The sequence below is a fragment of the Eublepharis macularius genome, chromosome 18 (assembly GCF_028583425.1).
Source record: "Eublepharis macularius isolate TG4126 chromosome 18, MPM_Emac_v1.0, whole genome shotgun sequence".
NCBI classification, from domain to species: Eukaryota; Metazoa; Chordata; class Lepidosauria; order Squamata; family Eublepharidae; genus Eublepharis; species Eublepharis macularius.
Genome location: NC_072807.1, coordinates 3,544,897 through 3,565,530, shown reverse-complemented (window position 1 = coordinate 3,565,530; position 20,634 = coordinate 3,544,897). Strand labels below are relative to the sequence as shown.

The window sequence follows — 20,634 nt, the reverse complement described above, 5'->3', positions numbered from 1 at the left end:
GGTTACTCTAAAGCACTTTACATGGGGCTGCCTTTGAAAACCTGTCAGAAACTTCACTTGGTCCAAAAGGTAGCAGCCAGGTTAGCATCAGGGGTTGGATATGGGAAATATATCACCCTTAGACTGAAAGACCTGCATTGGAAGCTTGCTTGTTTCGGAGTACAATTCAAAGTGCTGGTTCTTATCTTTCAGGCCCGAATAGCTTGTTGCATGGATTCTTGAAAGACTGTCTCTTCCTGTACTGCTCAGCTACCCAGTTAACACCTCTTCCCTAAGCCCTGCTCTCCATTCTCCCGCCTACAGAAGTGAGATGGATGTCAACCAAAGACAGCCTTCTCAGGGGTGCCCCCCTCCCTTTGTGATGCCGCTCCCCTTGAGGCTCATCGGCCCCTCTTTTTCTAACCTTTAGGAGCCAGGCCAAAACATTTCTCTTTGCCCATGCTTTGAAGTGGATTCTTTCATTAGCTGTTTTCATTATCGACTTCTAGTCTGAGGGCTGTTTTAAGGATATCATTTTAGGCTCACAAATATTTTATGGCATGTTTTAAATAGTTTATTTCAATATTGAAATAGTTTATTTCAATATTGATAATTTTAGGGTTCTTACGATTTTGGTGGATTATGAGTTGTGAATTTGTGAGTTAAGTGGTTCGGCTGCGAATCAGCACTCTGCTGGTTTGAATCCCACTCCTGCCATGAGCTCAGTAGGAGGCCCTGGGCAAGCCTCTCAGCCTCAGCTCGCCAGCTGTATTGTAGGGATAATAATAACACTAATTTGCTCACTGCTCTGGGTGGGACATTAATCTGTCTAGAAGAGCGGTATATAAGAGCAGTTATTATTATTATTTTAAAAGTTTAAAATAAAACAGATTTTTGTGTGTGCGAAAAGAATTAGTTGTTAATAGATGATGACATCATGTGGAAACATGAAAAAAAACACTAGTTGGGGGGCTGAAACATGGAGAGGTCAACACAATATGCCTGGGGGAGGGAGCATTCTGCTTTTACCATCAGACCATTCACTCATTGATGCTGCATGCTGAGAGAAGTTCTGCCTTGGCCTTGACTCGGACCAAAATGACAAGTGCAGAATGTCTGTACTGATGGCATAGATGCAGAGGAGTTAGCCGTGTTAGTCTGTGGTAGCAAAATCAAAAAGAGTCCAGTAGCACCTTTAAGACTAACCAATTTTATTGTAGCATAAGCTTTCGAGAATCAAGTTCTCTTCGTCAGATTCTCGAAAGCTTATGCTACAATAACATTGGTTAGTCTTAAAGGTGCTACTGGACTCTTTTTGATTTTGTACTGATGGCAGTCTCTTCCACATGCAAGTCCTAATGTCTGTGGGTGCGCATGTGAGTCTGTTGGTGCGATCTTATTTACCATCTCATGCAAGTAATGTGGGTTTCTTTATGCATGTGAAAGATGAAGAAAAGGGAGACAAAGGCAAGAACAATGATAAAGGATGCAAAGCGGACGATACTAAGTTGGATGAGGCTAAAGTAAATGAGGTCAAGACTGAAGAACCCAAGGTGGTGGAACCAGCCAAGGCCAGCGAGGCCGTGGAAAACAAGGCCCAGGCAAACGGAGGCAAGAGTGGTGAGGCCAAAGCCGCTGAGGGAGCTGCAGTCCACGATGGCCTAAGGGACGGGTCTGGTGAAAACAAGGCAGAAGGTGACGCAGCGGAGGCCGGTGTGGACAAGGGCAGAGACAAGGAGTCCCTCTTCGAAATTCTGACCAGGCAGAGTTATCCACAAAAAGTGAAGCGCTCGCAGGTGCAGAACACAGTGAAGAAACCTGTGGAACAGGAAGTCTCTAGAGTGATTACCAAAGAAGGGACTATTGTAAAATACATGCTGGACGGGTCCACCCAGGTATGTCAACAGAGTCCCTCCGGCATTGGCTTAAGTGGAGTCTTTTTTATGAAATAAATGTAATACATCTGAAGCTTAACATGCTGAGCAAATTGGAACTATAATTAACCGTCAGTAGCTATGCTGATGGCAGAACGCTTAAGCATCCTTAAGGCAGGAAGACGGAGGGGGCAGCGGGAGCATACAGTCTGGCACAGGGCAGGGGGAGGGGATCACACAGTTTAGCAGCAGAGAAAGGGGAGCAGGAGCACACAACCCAGTTGAGGGGGGCACACAATCGTTTGGCATTATCTGAACAAGCCTCAGACTCATATGCTTCCGTGCTGTTTTCATCTTTATTTTAGTTGCAGTCAAACCAGCAAACTGTGGCTTGCAAACTCACTTAAATTTCACGGTGCTCTTCCCTAGATTCTGTTTGCTGATGGCACCGTGATCAGAAGCCCCGACTCTGGTCCTGTGGTACCGCCGCCTCCTGTGCCAAGCGCACCACACATGGAGGTCCTGCCTTCTCCTGAGCCAAGCACCAAGAAGAGCAAGTAGCTTTCCTGGATCAGAGGGGATCGGGACAGACATGAGCTTTCCTCATAGCTTCCACTTCACACTTTTCGTGCTAGCAATGCTTTGGTGGCAGTGGAAAGTGCCATCAAGTCATAGCTAACTTATGGTGACCCCTGCTGGGGTTTTCAAGGCAAGAGACTAACGAGAGTGGTTTGCCATTGCCTGTCTCTGCACAGCGACCCTGGTCTGCTTTGGAGGTCTCCCATCCAATTACTAACAGAGGCTGGCCATGTTTAGCTTCCGAGATCTGATGAAATCAGGTTCGCCTGAGCTATGCTTTGAGGGTCCATCAATGTGCACGTGCCTTCCACGGACTTGCCAGACTCTGTAGAGTCTGTGACAGCCCCTGCTGCCACCACAAAGCTCTTCACTTATCACTTTTGTGGTTTTTGGGTTTGGGTGTGAATGTTGTTGTTTTGGAGAGGCAAGCTCCTATTAAGAAGAGAGCAGTTACCCCCTTACAAAAATCAACTTTTCATGTTGAAAATACCCAGTACACTTCCTCCCTCTCTCTTTAAAAACTCTTTGCCAAGTCAAGGGGTGGAATGTAGACATGTACTGGCAATCATCTTTTTAAAGAAAACAAAGATTATTGCCCCTGATCACACATATTTAAAGTTGCCAATTCAAGGCTGGGAAATTCTTAAAGATTTGGTTGTGGAGCGGGGGGGGGGGGGTTATGGGAGGAGGAAAACTCAGCGGGGTATAATGCCACAGAGTCCATCCTCCAAGACAGCTGTTTTCTCCAGGAAAACTCATCTCTGTAATCTGATCAGTTGTAACTCCATAAAATGCCCAGCCCCACCTAGATTAGAACCCCTCCCTGTGTCTCTGTGTGTGTGTCTCTGTGTGTGTGTCTCTGTGTGTGTGTAATGAAAAAAATTATGAAACAGACTCTCCAACTGTGTTACATGCCTTCACATGGCAAAGGGAAGTAGATCTATTGGAAAGGGATGTTTCTACCATACACCTAACACCAGGAAATACCAATAATAGAAGTATTTCAGATGCTATCATGCTATATAATTAATTTTCCATTCCGTCTTCTGAATCTCCAGAAAAGGGCACCAAGGGTACTCCTGCATCAGCAAAGACTGAAACAATTGAAATTGTTGTTCCGGATCACATGTCAGATACCGAGCAATCCCCCGACTCCCTGGCAGGCACCTGGATCACTACTACCCCGCTAGGTGTTCAAGTGGGCACCAAGGGATCCGAGAGACTGGACCTGAAGCCGCTTTTGGCCTACCAGGCCACGGATCCAGTGAATGGAACGGTAATGTTACGTTTCCATTTATAATGTATTCTGATATTCATCAAATGTGTCACAGGACTTCCACTCTAAATTTGTTTGCTTGTATTTCTTTTCTACCATTAAAGGCGCAAAGTTACCAGAGTTTTTTATGGCAGAATACATAGATTTTTATTTCTGATTTTAATATTCAAAAGTTCATCCATCTGTAAAATTTCATCAATATTTTTTTATTTCAGGTAGTGACAATGCGGGAAGACAGGGTGGTTGTAGTAGAGAAAATGGATGGCTCCAGAATAGTAGATCATGCCGATGGCACCAGGATAACCACCTTCTTCCAAGACTGTGATGAAATCGTGCCTGATAGCAGTGAGGATACAGGTACAAATGGGCATGCACTTGTCGCTTAAGCGTGGGCTGTCTGATAGAGAAATTTCTTTAATAGTACTCTGTTGCCAATTATAAGTTTCCCTTCTACCACTTACCCAAATATAATCCAAGACACCAAACACAGTGATTCAGAGAAATAAGAGTTTTATGATTACACAAAACTCAGACGTATGACCTTCCCAGGGCCTGATGCAACTTGAGCTACCTTAACCGTATGCCTAAATACTTTAATGATAAATTGTTTACAGACCAAAAGGAATCAAAAGATCAAAAGGTTATTACCAACAGTTCACTTAGACTTCATCTTACAGAGAATGATGGCACCATTCTTTTGAGTGGTGAGATACAATCAAAATACATAATACCGATAAGAATCCTTTCTGGCTCCTTGTGGTAAGGCTGGAACATAAACAATCTGGAATATGAAGTGTCCAAGGCTGAATGTAGAACCCTTATTCTAGATAAAAACTGCATATAGTTATATATTTACAAAGTTGTGTAGTGTCATACCGACCCGCTGCATAGCAACAATCACAACAAGAGACATGGAATGTGTTGTTTAGGTGTTTTCCATAACTTTCACATGCCCAGCAAAGTTTATTGCTCACAAAACTAAAATGGTAGGTGTCTGTATTAAAAATTCCCTGACAGTGTCACCAGGCAGTAGGCACTAATATTGGGGTGTCTGGGTTAATGAGTTGTCAAAGGCACCATCTGACCCTCTTGAGGATATGGCGCCCCCAGAAATATTTAAGTTAAACTCTCAGTGGTGGTGCCAAACCCTAGTCAGACTTTTTTCAGAAATTGACCATTCTTGTACCATCCCTTTTAATTGGAAACAAAGCATTATAATTCCCATTTACAAAAAAAGGTAATAGGCAAGATCCTGCAAACTTTCCTTTCCCCCCTATCAGTTTGCTGGATATTTCCTCCAAATTATACAGTTATCTCTTGTTTAAACTGGAAGATTGGGCTGACTCAATAAATCTTCTTTACCCTAAACAAGCTGGTTTCCGTAAGGGCCGTAGCACTATCGATCATTGCCTAACCTTGAAGACTTTGATTCACAAATACTCTAGCAATAGCAGAAGGCACCTCTATGTTGCTTTTCTTGATCTCTCTTCAGCCTTTGACTCCATTGAGCATTTAAGACTTTGGCGCAAATTGGCCAAAACAAATATTGATAGAAGAATCCTTAGGCTTTTGAGAGAACTACACTCTAACCTTTCAGTTAGGGTAAAACCGGATCTATATGATTCCCTTACGGATTCCATTCCATTAAGAAAAGGTGTCAAACAAGGTTGCTTGCTGGTCCCTTTTTTGTTTAATTTTTACATCAACGATTTTGTTCAGGCCATGGATTCTCAGAATTCCTTTAGCCCCTCATTAGCCAGTTGGAAAATCTCCACTGGATTGTATGCGGATGACATGGCAAAAGTGTTGTTTACCCAAATTGGTCCTAAAAGGCTGTTAGCCAGCCTGGCGGACTACTGTGATAGGGAGGAGTTAAGAATCAACTACACCAAAACAAAAATTGTTGTCTTTGGCAACAACTGTCTTAAGCACAGATGGTCAGTTAATGCCCACAAAATAGAGCAATGTTCCTCCTTTAACTATCTAGGCATAGTTTTACAGGGATCCCAGTCATGGCAGGCACACCTTAATACTACTCTATCAACTATCACTATGGGTATTATTTTAACATTCCTCCTCTCAAAGGGTGGCCAATTAATCCTGCCGGCCCTAAAGGTCCTCCAGGGCAAGGTGATAGCACAATTTTTATATGGGGCAGAAATTTGAGGGTGGGATGGAAACATTTTAAAGCAATTGAAAATCTTGGGACTCTCCCAGGGAACCCCAACGTCTCACTTAAGACTGGAACTTGGTCTACCATCAATTACATCAAGAGTGCATTGGAAGCTATTAAAATATTATAAAACGCTTGACCGCACCCCAGGTGACTATTTGGTAAAATACAGCTTCCAGTATTATAGTGACGTGTACCAGTGGTCTAAACTACTACCACCTATTTTACATTTGTATTTCCTGCCATCTCTAGAGATGGTAAAGTACTGAGATTCAGGTAAAAAATGGGACCGAGTTTTTGGTAAGGATGCCTTACGTGATATTAACCAGGTATGCCACTCTAAATTATCTCTTTGATACCCTAGGTTTAAGAAAAATAAATTTCTTTCACGTTACCTAGCTGACCTTCCTAATGTTCATTTTAGGAAGGCATTTACCCAAGTGTAATTCCAAACCACGCCATCAGCATATATCCAGGGTAGATATCAAAAAATACCAGAGGCTTAGCGCCTTTGCCCTTGCAGTTCCAATGAGGTGGAAGATATTGTTCACGACATTTTACAGTGCCCCTTTTACGAGCTTATTAGAAACAAAATTCTGGACCCTCTCCTCACAAATCTCTCTGGTTCAGCGGAGGAATCCATTAAGTTTTTATTGGCTGATGCCATTCCAGATGTTGCTTTTAAGGAGGCCACTTTTATCTTTCTGTCAACAAACATAAGGAAGAGACTAATCCCAGCTGCCCCTTCAAGACTTTCAACTTCCACAAGAATTTTAGCCAAATTATAAATATATTTTATTGTGCCATTTATTTGTACAGATATTTTAAATTTTATTAACTTGTATTTTGTCATGATGGACTGTCTAACTGGTACTGAAATGAATTGTGCTATTTGTATTTTGTTATGATGGATTGTCTAATTCGTACTGAAATGAACTGTGCTATGAGGTTAGGATGTTATGGCCCGCGGCTAGGACAATAAATATTTTGCTTGCTTGCTCTGGAGAGGGAGGACTGGCCTTGGGAGTCTCAGGGCAGGCAGGCAAGAGGGAGGCCTTTGTAAAAAATCCCACCTTGCCTCTGATTGATTCACTGCTTTTCATTGCTCTTTGCAAATCTAGATTTATTTCTAGTCTATCAGTCATAGACAAGTGTTTAACTTGTAAATTATTGTTGGGCGTTCTATCATATACTGACTCAGCAACCTTCCAGTAAAGCATAGCATGAAATATCTATTAACGCATCCCATTTGTTTTAAATTTCTTTATTCATCCTCATTCAGTTACTACAATATAGATCTGCATTATCTTGTGTCTTGTCATCCCAGTATATCACAACGAAGTCCACTTTCTAATTAACAGATTGTCCATTTGTCCCTTCTCGTCCCTGTATAATAGTGGCCCTCTTATCTGTATTGTCTTCTAGATCTTAGGCAATCTTCTGTAGAAGGAGGATTTCCTTTTTTGTGCAATGGTCACTCTTGCTGCACTGCCACTAGCGAATGAGACACCATTTCCCAGCCATCTGAATCAGCTACACGTATTAAGTATCCCAGTACAACATATTAAGGTTCAGACAGTATATCAGACCCTTCATAGCTTCAGCTTGCTGCAAACTGACTTCCAAAAGTGGATGCATCTCAAAAAAACTGAGCACCATATTCCAATTCCTAGCTTCATTTCCACTTATTTATTCTTTTCTGCTTTGTGACCAGCAAGAAGGATAAGTTCAAGAATGCCCCTAAACGCTTTAAAAAGGTAAAGGTAGTCCCCCATGCAAGCACCGAGTCATTACTGACCCATGGGAGGACGTCACATCACGACGTTTTCTTGACAGACGTTTGTTACGGGGTGGTTTGCCATTGCCTTCCCCAGTCATCTACACTTTACCCCCAGGAAACTGGGTACTCATTTTACCGACCTCGGAAAGATGGAAAGCTGAGTCAACCTTGAGCCGGTTACCTGAACCCGGCTTCCGCCAGGATCGAACTCAGGTCGTGAGCAGAGCTTGGGCTGCAGTACTGCAGCTTACCACTCTGCGCCACGGGGCTCTTTACAGGACCTAAATTAGATAAATTAACCCCATCCAGACCCTCCATCCTTGAGCCCTCAAAGTTTCTTTTCACTCTTTTGTTCTGATCCTCTGGGTGACATTGCTGGCTCCAGCAATCTTGGGGAACAACTATGGTGCTTGGTTTTTCTCCTCCCATTTTCAAATACATCATCCAGATTGGTAACTAGTATTAATTTACATGAAAATGAGTAATACATAACAGCTGTCGTTTTAACAATGACTAAGAAATAACCATTTCTAAGAAATAATGTTACTCTTCAGAGAGTTTCCCACAGCTCTGTAGAAATGTTTTATGTTGGTCTGATTTCATTCATAGACACTGACCCCCAAATCATCACAAGGAAGGTGAAGTGCCTGCGTGTGGAAAATCCAAACTTTGCAACTATCATAACAAACTCTGAGGACAGCACCTGCTGCGCCATCTTTGCAGATGGAACCTCAATTATATCAAAACCACAAGGAACATATCAAGTGAGTCTAAAGTTGGCAATGTAAAGAGTCTTCTGAACTCTCATTCTCTGGTCTTGTTGAGCCTTCATTTCTACATATCCAGTACCCTGTTACTACAGCAACTATATAGTCAACAATCTTCAGAACAGAAAAAACGGTGTCATTCACAGCAGCCGGATGCTGGGTTCAGCCAGTGGGGAAACACCACAGTACAGAGCCAAACAGTACCCAGCCACAAGCACAAGGCATTCCCTTGCTTCAGTTTGCTTCTGTTGGGCCAGGTTGCAACAGTGTTCCTTTCTTCAATTTGGTTTTGGAGGAATAGATGTGATTCTCGGATGCAGTATTGGTCCTCTTCCTTCCCTTTGGTTGTGGAGGATTCCATTTCTGTGCCTCAGTCTGAGTTCACCTTCCATTTGGGAGTGTGCCTTGGCCATGGCAGCTTGACTCCCTGCAATGGGAGTCAGCTTTGACTTTTTCCCCATAGGAAACAATTGAGTGGCTGGGGGCAACTTGTTCAGGGGCTCATAGAATTGGCCCCTGGGGTCCAGTCTTCCTGAAACTTGGGGAGGGGGGTCATTAGAGGACAGTCAAGAGAAGGTCCCCTACCCATACTTACTCGTCACCCGTTTCTGTGTCCCAAGGACTGATACATTTACTGGTGGCTAAATCTCCTTTCTTTGTTGTTGTGGTAGGTGTTGCCCATGAACAAAGGCTACCTCTTCATTGATGAACATTGTACTGCAATTTACTCTCCAGAGGCATTTGACAAAAGTGGATGTGGACTTGTTTCCCATAAGGAGGACCAGCAGATAGGGAAATACATTATGAAGCACACTTCCACCATTGCCTGTGAGGTGACAGATCCTGCAGGAAACGTTTTCAAGGTAAAATACAAAACTTTAGGATTGAGATAATTTGCATGGGGTTTTTTTACAAGCTTGGTTTTACATTGGACAGTAATTGATTAAAAAAATTGATGGATAAATCATACAATTTTTTAAACCAGTTGAGACAAATTTAAATAAACATGTATATTCCTTGAATAATGATACAGGAGATTTCTTGAAGATATAGTTTCTCTTAAGAGTGCAATAACATACCTCTGTATGGACAAAAGCTATTGCCACATTTAAAGAGAAGAGCTCTCAGATACTCTCTTTCTCATCGTGTTGGTGGTCTAGAATATAGACTATTTCCTATTACATCAATGGGAGCGGGAGAAAAAGTATCACTGCCCACTTTCCGTGTCCCGTATATAATTTTATAAACTTGCTCCTCCTCCCCCACCATGTTTTTGCAGAACTAAAAAGCTCTGAACTCCATAGCCCATCCTTATAGGGTATTCTGTCTGTTACCTGGAATGGGCCTCCTTGTGAGTAAGTGGGGGAATTAGCAGCAAGGAGGAAGGCTATGGAAGAGGGGTAACAATAGGATATCTCCACCAATATTTACATGGTCCTTTTCCCAAGGTAGCAGATGAGACTTGGTGCTTTAAGGTCAAAGAGTATTTTTATTAAAAGAGGAAAATACACACATACACAAGAGTAATAATAAAAATGGTTCACACACACTCAGAGTCCTAGGAAGCTAGGCAGAAGTTGGAATAGTGTGTGTGTGGGGGGGGAGTATATTTACCTATCCTGGGAAGTAGAGCAGTCCACAGAGGAAGGGAGCTTCAGACGTTGAATGTTCTTGGCCAGGAGAGAGAGTCTTAGGGAAGTGACCCTAAGGGAGCAGTGCTTGGATCCAGGAAGCGTGCACCGTTTGAATGGGGCAAGAGCCCTGGTTCTTATAGGGCAAAACGTGCCCTGGGGCTGGATAGCCCTTCAGCCATTAGAACAAAGACCATAAAGGTTGGTCTCTGGGAATGATGAAGGTTTGATTGCTCTTGATTGGTGCTACCGGGGTGTGAGAAAGGAAATGTAAAATCTCTCCCGGAGCTGCACAAAAGGGGCAGTTTGCTAATGGGTTCTACCAGAGCTGAGTTGATGAATTTAAATATGAGAAAATATAGGTTCATCCACGGTCTTCCTGTGCAGTCCCACATGGGACTGCGCACGCGCAGGCCTGCCGATACCGGAGATTTTTATAGCTCAAAGCCACCAGGGGGCGCTCTCGCCTTCCACCGCGCATGCGCGGCCATTTTCCCGCCTAAATGGACTATAGAAGGCGGAGCGCCCCACACATACCCTCAGTTTCCTTTTCGCCGCCGATAGATGAGGTTTTTAGCTCTTCTACTCGTTCGCGATGTCGGATACTGCTTTGTTCAAACGATGCGTCTCCTGTAATCGAAAGATGACCAGGTCAGACGGCCATTCTAATTGCCTTTATTGCCTCGGGGAAACCCATAATACCCAGGCCTGTAAACATTGCCGTGCCTTTACTTCGAAGGCCAGGGCGGAGAGGGCGGACCGTTTGCACGCCTCGCTGTGGCAACGTGCCATGTCTGTTGTGGACCCTCCGGCGAAGGCACCTCCATCTGCTGCGCCCGGATCCACTCCTCGGCCGGCCGAAACCGTGAGCTCGAGGACCCCTCGCGCCTTACCTTCCCCGAGTCATTCGGAGTCGAGACCGAGAGATCGCTCGTCCTCCTCGGTTCGGAGCGCGTCGGAACCAGCACCATCGGTTCCGAAGCTCCCTCGGAGCCGACCGCCCTCGACTTCATCTGCTGCACCAGCCTTGGATCGAGCTGCGTCTCGGAGCCGGACGCCTTCGGTGTCACGACCGACGCCTCCACCGTCTCAGGGTGCAGTCGCTTCGGAGACAGCGGGAGAACCATCCGCTCCGTCCGACTCTGACAAGCAGAAGAAGAAGAAGAGAAAACATTCTTCCAAAAGGGACAAGGCGGTTCTGGAGCAGTTACTTTCCTCTCCGCTACCGGCCCCTTCGGGTGCGCTCGGTTCCAACCCACCGGAAAAGAGGCGCAAGGATCCCGACCCGGTTCCTGTCTCGACCTCTTCCCAGGAGGACCCGGTTCCGGTAGAGAAACCCCCGACCCCTACGGGACGCCCGCGATCGACCTCCCATGAATCCGGGTCCATCAGATCGGGTCGGAGTTATCGAAGTGGATCGGGCCGTAGATACAGCCCGTACCCGACTCGGAGCCGATCGAGGGAGCGATACAGCAGTGAGGGCCGGGCGGCCTCATACTACAGGGGGGATAGTCCGCTCCGATCGGACCGCTCTTTTCGAGGGGACTCGATGTCTCCTTCCTTTCGGATCCGATCCTATGGCGACTCGCATGGAACACCGCACCTTTCTGAGGTTGATTACCATCGGAACCGACCAAGGGGTTATGAGTCCCCTCCTTCGGATTCGCCTGATGCTGAACTTGGCCCAGCGGAAGAACCTTCGCCGACGGACGACTTCAGAGCCTATAATGAATTGCTTCAGCGAATGGCTAAAGCACTGGATTTGGAAACGACCTCTACGGAGTCGAAATTTACTGATAAGATCTACCAGCATATCTACTCGGGTTCCACTCCTTCCGTAGCCTTTCCGCTGATCGATGGTTTTGTTGAGTTGTGGAAGAAGCTCAATGTTAAGCCTGCTTCTATCCCCGCCACTAACCGAAAAGTGGAAGGCCTTTATCGTACAAAGGACGAAAACCATCCGTTCTTGGCTGTCCATCCACCTCCTTCCTCCTTAGTCACTGAGGAGATGCAGGCAAGGGGCAAACAAGGTTCCATGTCGGCTCCTACTGACAAGGACAGTAGAAAGATTGATACTCTAGGGAGGAAATTGTACACCTCTGCTGCTTTTGCCATCAAAGTGGCTAACTATGCGGCTATGATGTCGGCTTACCAGCTCTTCCTGTGGAAGAAAGTGGCTGCTTTCCTTCCCAAACTCCCTGAAGACCAGCGGACCCTCCTGCGTGTCATCCAGGAGGAGGCCACCCGCCTCTCGAGGCACCAGATTAATACGAGCAGGAGTTTGTCCGATACGTCTGCACGTTCCTTGCTCTCTGCAGTGGTTTTGCGGCGATTTGCGTGGCTCCGCACGACTGCTCTCCCGCCTGAGACGAGGAACAAAGTAGAGGACTTACCTTTTGAAGGGACACTCCTTTTTTCTGAGAAGACAGATGAATACCTGTCGAAAAAGAGAACGGATCGTCTCACAGCACGGTCCTATGGTGTTCTGCACCAGGCTCCTCAGCATCCCGCCAGACCTTACTTCAGATCTTCTCAGCGGGGCAGATCATATCGGTACCAGCCTTATCAGGGGTATTCGTATCAGTCTCAGAGGAGTTACCAGAGCCCTCAACAATCCTTTTCCAGGCGCAGACAAGGTCACCGTCCCAAGCCTGGTTCTCAGCATCAACAGGCTAAGGACGCCCCCCACGCCCAGAAGCAATTCTGACAATTACAGGGACCTGAGCCTATGTTTGGGTTCAGGCTACATGCTTACTGGAGGGAGTGGCTGTCCATCGGTTCCGATGTTTGGGTTTCTGATATTGTTCAGTATGGTTATAAAGTTGAGTTTGTGAGTTTACCTTACCTGAGTCTCCCTGTCTTTTCTTCCGGACCTCCTCATATGGAGATCTTAACTGAATTGGCCACCCTGATTCAGAAGGGTGCAATTGAAGAAGTGCCCTGTGATCCTGCCCCCTTCGGTTTTTACTCTAACCTGTTTCTGGTGGAAAAGAAAGATGGTGGTCTTCGACCCATTTTGGACCTACGGGCCCTTAATAAACTTATAAAAATTCGAAAGTTTAAAATGGTCACTTTGCAAATGGTTCTGACCCTTTTACCTAGACACTCCTGGTTTGCTGTCCTTGATTTGAAGGACGCTTATTTCCATATCTCCATTTTTCCCGAACACAAGAAGTATTTACGTTTTACTTATGATGGTAAAATTTACCAGTACCGGGTTTTACCCTTTGGTTTAGCTACTGCTCCTAGGGTCTTTACGAAGTGTATAGCTGTGGTGGTGGCCCATCTGAGGTTACAGGGCTGTCGAATCTTCCCGTACCTGGATGATTGGCTCCTGGTTGGAAGTTCTGCTGATGACGTGTTTACCCAAGTGTCCCTGACTTTGGATTTATGTCTTAGGTTAGGTCTTTTCGTTAATCAGAAAAAGTCAAAATTGACCCCAGTACGGTCTGTACAATTTATAGGAGTAGTCTTGGATGGGATCAAGAATGCTGGCTTCCTGCCCTCAGACAGGGCGGCCAGGATTAAGGGCATGGTCCTTCGGCTGCAGCGCTGCCGTTTTCAATCAGCTCATTTTATCCAGACTCTCTTGGGTTGTTTGGCCTCTACTACGGCTGTGGTTCCGTTCGCCAGGCTGTTCATGCGGCCATTACAAATGTGGTTTAATGCCAGTTTTTCTCCCAACTCTGATTCCCAGAACAAGCGTTTATCAGTCCCTCGACGGGTGGTGGCCTCGTTAGAATGGTGGTTGGCAGATGCGAATCTATTTAAGGGTGTGGAGTTTGGCTATCGTCAAACTCACTTGTCCATAACCACTGATGCTTCCCTGTTGGGTTGGGGAGCTCACTGTGAGGGTGCTTTTGCTCACGGCACATGGTCTCAGGCCGAACGCTCGGAACATATTAATCTCCTTGAGCTTAGGGCTATTTCAAATGCACTGATCTCCTTTTCAGATACCGTGCGCAACAAATCAGTGCAAGTGTTGACGGACAACACGACTGCAATGTTTTATGTCAACAAACAGGGTGGCACGGCATCGGCGACCCTTTGTACCGAGGCGATGAAGCTGTGGACTTGGGCCATACAGAACTCGGTTTGGCTGAGAGCGGTACACATCCCGGGGGTGGAGAATCTCCAAGCAGATCAGCTGAGCAGACTACACCGGGATGTTCACGAATGGTCTCTTCGGGACAAGTACCTCGTTCCGATCTTCTCGATGTGGGGTTTCCCGGAACTGGACCTCTTTGCCACACTGGACAATCGCAAGGCCCATCGCTATTGCTCCAGGGGGGGTCTAGGCCCCGGGTCCGATGGGGATGCATTTCAAGTCGAGTGGTCGGGTCCTCTGTGTTATGCATTTCCCCCATTCCCCCTGTTGGCCAGGGTTCTGAGCAAAATCCAAGGGGAGGGGGCGACGGTCATACTGATAGCCCCTTTTTGGCCGAGACAACCTTGGTTTCACACTCTCCTTCGATTGCAGTCGCAGTCGATCAGATTGCCACTCGTTCCAGACCTTCTGTCCTGGCACGGGGTTTTGCATCACGACATTCAACGACTCAAACTGACGGCGTGGCTGATAATTCACAATCGGGGTTTTCTGAAGCTGTAGCTCATGTTTTGTTGAATGCTAGACGCCTTTCCACGAGACAGTCCTATGCGTTCAAATGGGAACGCTTTTCTGGGTGGTGCCGCAGCCGGAATTTGGACCCTTTCTCTTCCTCTTTGCCTGAGGTTTTGGAATTCCTTTGGGAGATTAAATTAGGGGGTTTAGCCAATAGTTCTGTTAAAGTATATTTGGCAGCAATTTCGGCATTCCATCCTCCTATAGATAGGAAATCAGTCTTCTCACACTACACTTCGAAATTGTTTCTCAGAGGACTGAATAATTTGTACCCCCCTGTTCGGGCTATTGTCCCTCAGTGGTCTTTACCGCTGGTATTGACTAGATTGATGTCTAAACCTTTTGAACCTCTAGCTACCTGTCCTTTACGCTACCTTACTTTGAAGGTGGCTTTCTTGGTGGCGATCACTTCAGCCAGAAGGGTGGGGGAATTGGCTGCGCTTTCGTCAGAACCCCCCTATTTGAAGTTTCATGCGGACAAGGTGGTCTTACGGACTAAAGTTGACTTTTTACCTAAAGTGGTGTCTCAGTTTCATTTGTCTCAGGACATTGCCTTACCTGTTTTTTTCCCGATGCAGTCTTCTGATGCGGAGAGGGCCCTCCATTCGTTGGACGTGCGCAGGGCTCTTCTCTTTTACTTGGATCGTACCAAGCCTTTTCGTTTGGATTCTAATTTGTTTGTCTGTTTTGCAGGACAAAAGAGGGGAAAGAAAGCGACATCTCAGTCTATTGCGAGATGGGTTGTTCAAACAGTTTTAACATGTTATGATTCTGCTCATTTACCTTGTCCTTTGGAGGTGCATGCCCATTCCACTAGGTCCTTGGCGTCATCTGCGGCTCTGCTGAGAGGTGTTCCTCTGCATGACATCTGTAGAGCGGCGACGTGGGCTTCAGCGGATACCTTTATCAAGCATTATGCGCTGGACGTTCTGGACCGGAAGGAGACTGCAGTGGGCACCGCAGTGTTGCATTCTATTTTTGAGTGACTTTACTGTGGCACCTCCACCCAGGTATTAAGCTTTATAATCTCCCATGTGGGACTGCACAGGAAGACCGTGGATGAAAAACAGGTTTCGCTTACCGTAACTGTTGTTCATCTAGGTCTTCCGTGCAGGCACACATGCCCTCCCTCCTTCCCCGCTGTATAGTATAATTGAGAGTAGTACGGCGGCGAAAGGGGAACTGAGGGTATGTGTGGGGCGCTTCGCCTTCTATAGTCCATTTAGGCGGGAAAATGGCCGCGCATGCGCGGTGGAAGGCGAGAGCGCCCCCTGGTGGCTTTGAGCTATAAAAATCTCCGGTATCGGCAGGCCTGCGCGTGCGCAGTCCCATGTGTGCCTGCACGGAAGACCTAGATGAACAACAGTTACGGTAAGCGAAACCTGTTTTTCCCAGAGAGAAATTAGCTTATTGATGCAGATTGATTGTGCTCAAGCTTGGGGTAGAGGACATCGGAATGTGCTAATGGGGTGACACAGCGAAGCCCCCTATTGTCATAATCTCCTGCCAGTTGCTGAGAGGGTAGTAAATCCAGCCACTCTCGTCCTTTGCATTCACCTGCACATTCCAGGCATACCTGAATCTCTTGGACTGGGTCCAGCAACATTCTGCCTAGCCAGCTTGGAATTTCCCCCTGATGCAGACCCAGCTGCATTAATCCACGGGCCCTGTGACCTTTTATATCACAGGCCTGTGTCAATTATAGCGAAGGCCAGGGCCAACTGCTTACATAACCCTTTGATAATTGGCAGCTGGGCTTGGGTCTTTGTTTTTACATCTTTTCCAGCACTGCAGTATCCTTTTTGATATACAGGACCAAAACTGTACACAGTATGGTAAATATAATTGTACCATAGATCTATATGAGGACATTACAATGCTGTCTGTTTCATCTTCCAAAAACCAGTCCCTTTTCTTGTAATCCCCAGCCTTTTTTCTCTGCTGCTTTTTCTCTCATGCTTCACGAGTCAACATTTTTGTCAAACTCTCCACCAAGACCCCGAGATCTTATTCCTGGTCAGTCACTGCCAGTTCAGACCTCTTCAGCATATTTTAGAAGACAGAATGTTTCAACCCGTGTGCATCAACTTAAACTTAAGTTGGATCTCATTTGCCATGGTGTTGCCCACTCATCCAGTTTGGAAAGGTCTTTTTGGAGCTCCTCATGATCAGCTTTGATTATTACCATCCTAAATAATTTGGAGTAATCCATGAATTTCGCCGCGTCACACCTCAAGCCAACTGTTGACTTTGAGTCAACGTTACTAAGTGACTCTAGATCCTAAGCTAGTCCTTCCTCTGGTTTCAGCTGAGAATGAGGGCCAAACTACCCAATATGTTTTTTGGTGAGCCAGGTCCAGGGATTAGCTTTGCCTTTTCTTCTGCCGGAACGTGCTGGAACAATAACAAAAGGAGAAATCGTGACGTTCTAACGAATAAATTCTTAAAACACCAATTACAAAATTATTTTGTTATTATTTCATATACAAAGTGCCAGTCAATGTAAACCACTACACAGTCTTCTTAACCAGACCTAAACACAATGCTAGTGCCTTATTTACAAAGACTGAATTAACCATGAGCAATGTAACAGAACCATTAATTCACAATTGTTTCATTCAGCCAGTCCATGAAGTCTTTAGCCCAGTGTAGGTCTGAAGGTACAGGTGAAAAAGATCATCTAACGGGTTGACCGGTTCATTTGTATTCTCCCGTAGGAGTGTCCCGTTTCCGTGTCTTTGTCAGAGATGGTTAGTATACTGACGTGAATTCCATCATTTTAGAGACTCCCATTCAATAAACTCTTTCACAAATGTTGGAAGCTGCTCCTGAAGCAACGTGTTTAGGCCTGGTTAAGAAGACTGTGTGTAGTGGTTTACATTGACTGGCACTGGTCGAGGGAATTCCCAACCACCAGCTGAAGAGTGAGGGTTAAAAGAGCTCTTTTCTGCTCACCAGAAAGGAGCTCTTTAATCCCCGCTCTTCAGCTGGTCGGGAGAAGCCCCAAAGGGCTTTAAACTTCAGCTGAGAGGAGGGGATTCCCTCCTCTCAGCTGAAGCCTCCCTCCCTCCCTCCCTCCCTCCCTCCCTCCCTTTCTTTCTTTCTTTCTTTCTTTCTTTCTTTCTTTCTTTCTTTCTTTCTTTCTTTCTTTCTTTCTTTCTTTCTTTCTTTCTTTCTTTCTTTCTTTCTTTCTTTCTTTCTTTCCCTTCCTCCCTCCCTCCCTCCTTTCCTTCCTTTCTCTTTCCTTCTTTCCATGTCTTTCTTTATTTCCTTATTTCCCTTCCTTTCTCTTTCTTTCTCCCAGTGGGGAGGCCATGCTGTGCGTGATGACGTCACGTCCCAGAAGTGACATTATTGTGTGGTCCCGGAAGCACCCACACGCTTTGCGCACATGCGTGTAGTGACAGGAGTGCCACCTCCTGCTGGGAGTTGACCCAAGTGAGAGTTCCCCAATCTCTTTCCCCAGGAAAAGGCCCTGCCTGTAGCCAAACAGCATCTGCAGGGACTGTCATTTTTAAAATTGGTGGGAACCTGACTCAGTTTGGAACTGTAGTGGGGGGGGGGAGGACTCCTGTCTCTGAGCACAAAATGCCCTCAGGGAAGTTATTTGCATAACTTTGGAGCTGCAGGCACACCGATTGCTCCATGTGCAGCTTCCACGTTATGCAATAAGTCCCCACTGGAGTTGTTTTGGTTCAAGAACATTTCATGGTGGGGAGGCAGGAGCCCTCCTCCTTCCAACCTAAATCAGGCTCCCACAGGCTTTGAAAATGACATTCCCCACAGCTGTTGTGAGGCTATGGGGCAAGCAAGTTGGGCCTGACTCGCCAAAAAACATCTCATGTCGGTTGGCCAAGTTATCTGCATTCATGGTGGCCAAGTTGCAAGTGCCCAGAAGATATTCAGAGCACAACAGTTGTAGAGAAGCAACTCTGTTTTCTTATTGCAGGTCATGGTTGATGGCAGCACATCTGAATTTATTGCTAGCAGTGATTCTGATGGAAAGGAATTGGAACCCACAGAAGTTCAGGCTCCGGTCATATATGGGGAACACGTTCCCAGGTATGAAATTAGTGAATTGTGTGTGCTCTGAAGGGAACAGTCTTCAGCAGCTTAGCTTTGACCTTCTGGTGATCTTTTGAAATTCTGCTCTCTCATTACATGCTTTGCAAACTAATCCATTTTGTGGGGTTGGCAATTTAGGTTCTTCATTGTCCATGCTGATGGCTCTGGGACTGAACTCCTCCGTACCAGGGACACAAATGAATATCTGTGTATGGCTTACAGTGATCCAGTGACAGCAGTTCTGCAAGAGCCAATACAAGAGTGCCCAGGTAGGAAGGTTTTCTTTCCATTCATCCTGCTTTTCTATCCAATTTATTATTTGTTTGTTTGTAGTTGCATCTTGTATAGTCTGCCTTTCTCACTGAGACTCAAGGGGGATTATACAGTGTAAGTCAATATGATCAGCAGCTGGGACATTCAATAAACAATGTGATGGTGGTGGAGAGTGCCCTTGAGTATTTCCCACCTACGGACACCTGCAAGGCTCCTAGGCAGCTTGGCATACCTTGACTCAATCAACTCAGTGGCATTTTCAAGCTTGCTGTTTGTCTTTTGAAACCAGGTGTCTTGAGCATCACCATCCTCTGTCCTTTGACTGAGGCATCCCGATGGGTAATGAAGAGAGACTCTGCCAATATCGTTCCTTATAATCTCCAGTCAAGGGCCTGGGAAACTTTCCCCCCAGTCGAGGTATACAGTTTTTCAATTGTTTCTTTTATGCTTAATTATCACAGGAGTGATCTCGTAGGCTTTTTTGAGTGGACGTCACTTGAAGATGCTCGGAGCTCTCTTAAGTATCACACAAACAATTATTCTTATTTCTCTTTCTTGGGAATGGAAAATGGAACAAATTAGCAGAAGGAGACTGGGCAAAGTCAAAGGCACTACTAACTATTTGCCTAGTAATAATGGCAGTGGCCTATCAAACTAGGCTGAAGACTGAGAGTGCGCAGCTAAGCATCTCTTTTCACCTGGCAAGCAGACAATAGACGAGGGGAGTGAACTGTCCATAGGAATGGAACAGCATTCCGCAGACTCTCACTAGCAGTGAACTCTGCTTTTTAGACGTTGCTGTTTGCTCTTTATTTTGTTTAGTTAACCCTGTTTGCTCTGCAAGGCCGAAGACTTTCCCCTTTAAGTCTTTTTATTCTTTGTAGGTTTTTATATCGAAGAGTTTTATGCTGCCTCTCCAAAATACATGTACAGTGTGACATGAATCATCTCATAGGGGGGCTACCCTTCAGAAACCTCTCTGTCACTCTGTGCAGCTCCTAGTGCTGCGATGGGGAAGGAGGGGCTCCAGACTTCCCTCCCACATCATTTTACCCAGCAGAAACAGCTGCAAGGGCATGTTTGCCCCTTCCTCAGGAACTTTCACTGCAAACTATATAATATGCTAAAGGCTCAACTATGGAATCCTTTAATTAGGTTTACTTCACAGAATCACAGAATCACAGACTTGGAAGGGTCCATACAGACCATCTAGTCCAACCCCCTGCCCAGTGCAGGATCAGCCTAAAGCATCTCTGACAAGTATTCATCCAGCCTCTTCTTGAAAACTGCCAGTGAGGGGGAGCTCACCACCTCCCTAGGCAGCTGATTCCACTTTTGAACTACTCTGACCGTGAAAAAGTTTTTCCTAATATCCAGCTGGTACCTTTGTGCATGTAATTTAAGCCCATTGCTTCGCGTCCTATCCTCTGCTGCCAACTGGAACAGCTCCTTGCTCTTCTCCAAATGACAGCCTTTCAAATATTTAAAGAGAGCAATCATGTCCCCCCCTGAATTTCCTTTTCTCCAAACTAAACATTCCCAAGGCCCTCAGCCTTTCCTCGTAGGGCTCAATCTCCAGACCCCTGATCATCCTCGCCACTCTCTTCTGCACCCTC

The 20,634-nt window shown here is 45.8% G+C and overlaps 1 protein-coding gene across 1 annotated transcript in view; it reads left to right on the top strand.

Moving 5' to 3' along the window:
- The window catches only part of SPAG17 (sperm associated antigen 17), a 149,696-nt gene that overhangs the window by 95,028 nt on the left and 34,034 nt on the right, over positions 1–20,634 (top strand). The window contains 9 exon segments of the mRNA XM_055002920.1: positions 1,426–1,874; positions 2,283–2,406; positions 3,491–3,708; positions 3,924–4,065; positions 8,271–8,425; positions 9,100–9,291; positions 18,630–18,742; positions 18,884–19,014; positions 19,308–19,435. Coding sequence (XP_054858895.1) covers positions 1,426–1,874; positions 2,283–2,406; positions 3,491–3,708; positions 3,924–4,065; positions 8,271–8,425; positions 9,100–9,291; positions 18,630–18,742; positions 18,884–19,014; positions 19,308–19,435 — 1,652 coding nt within the window.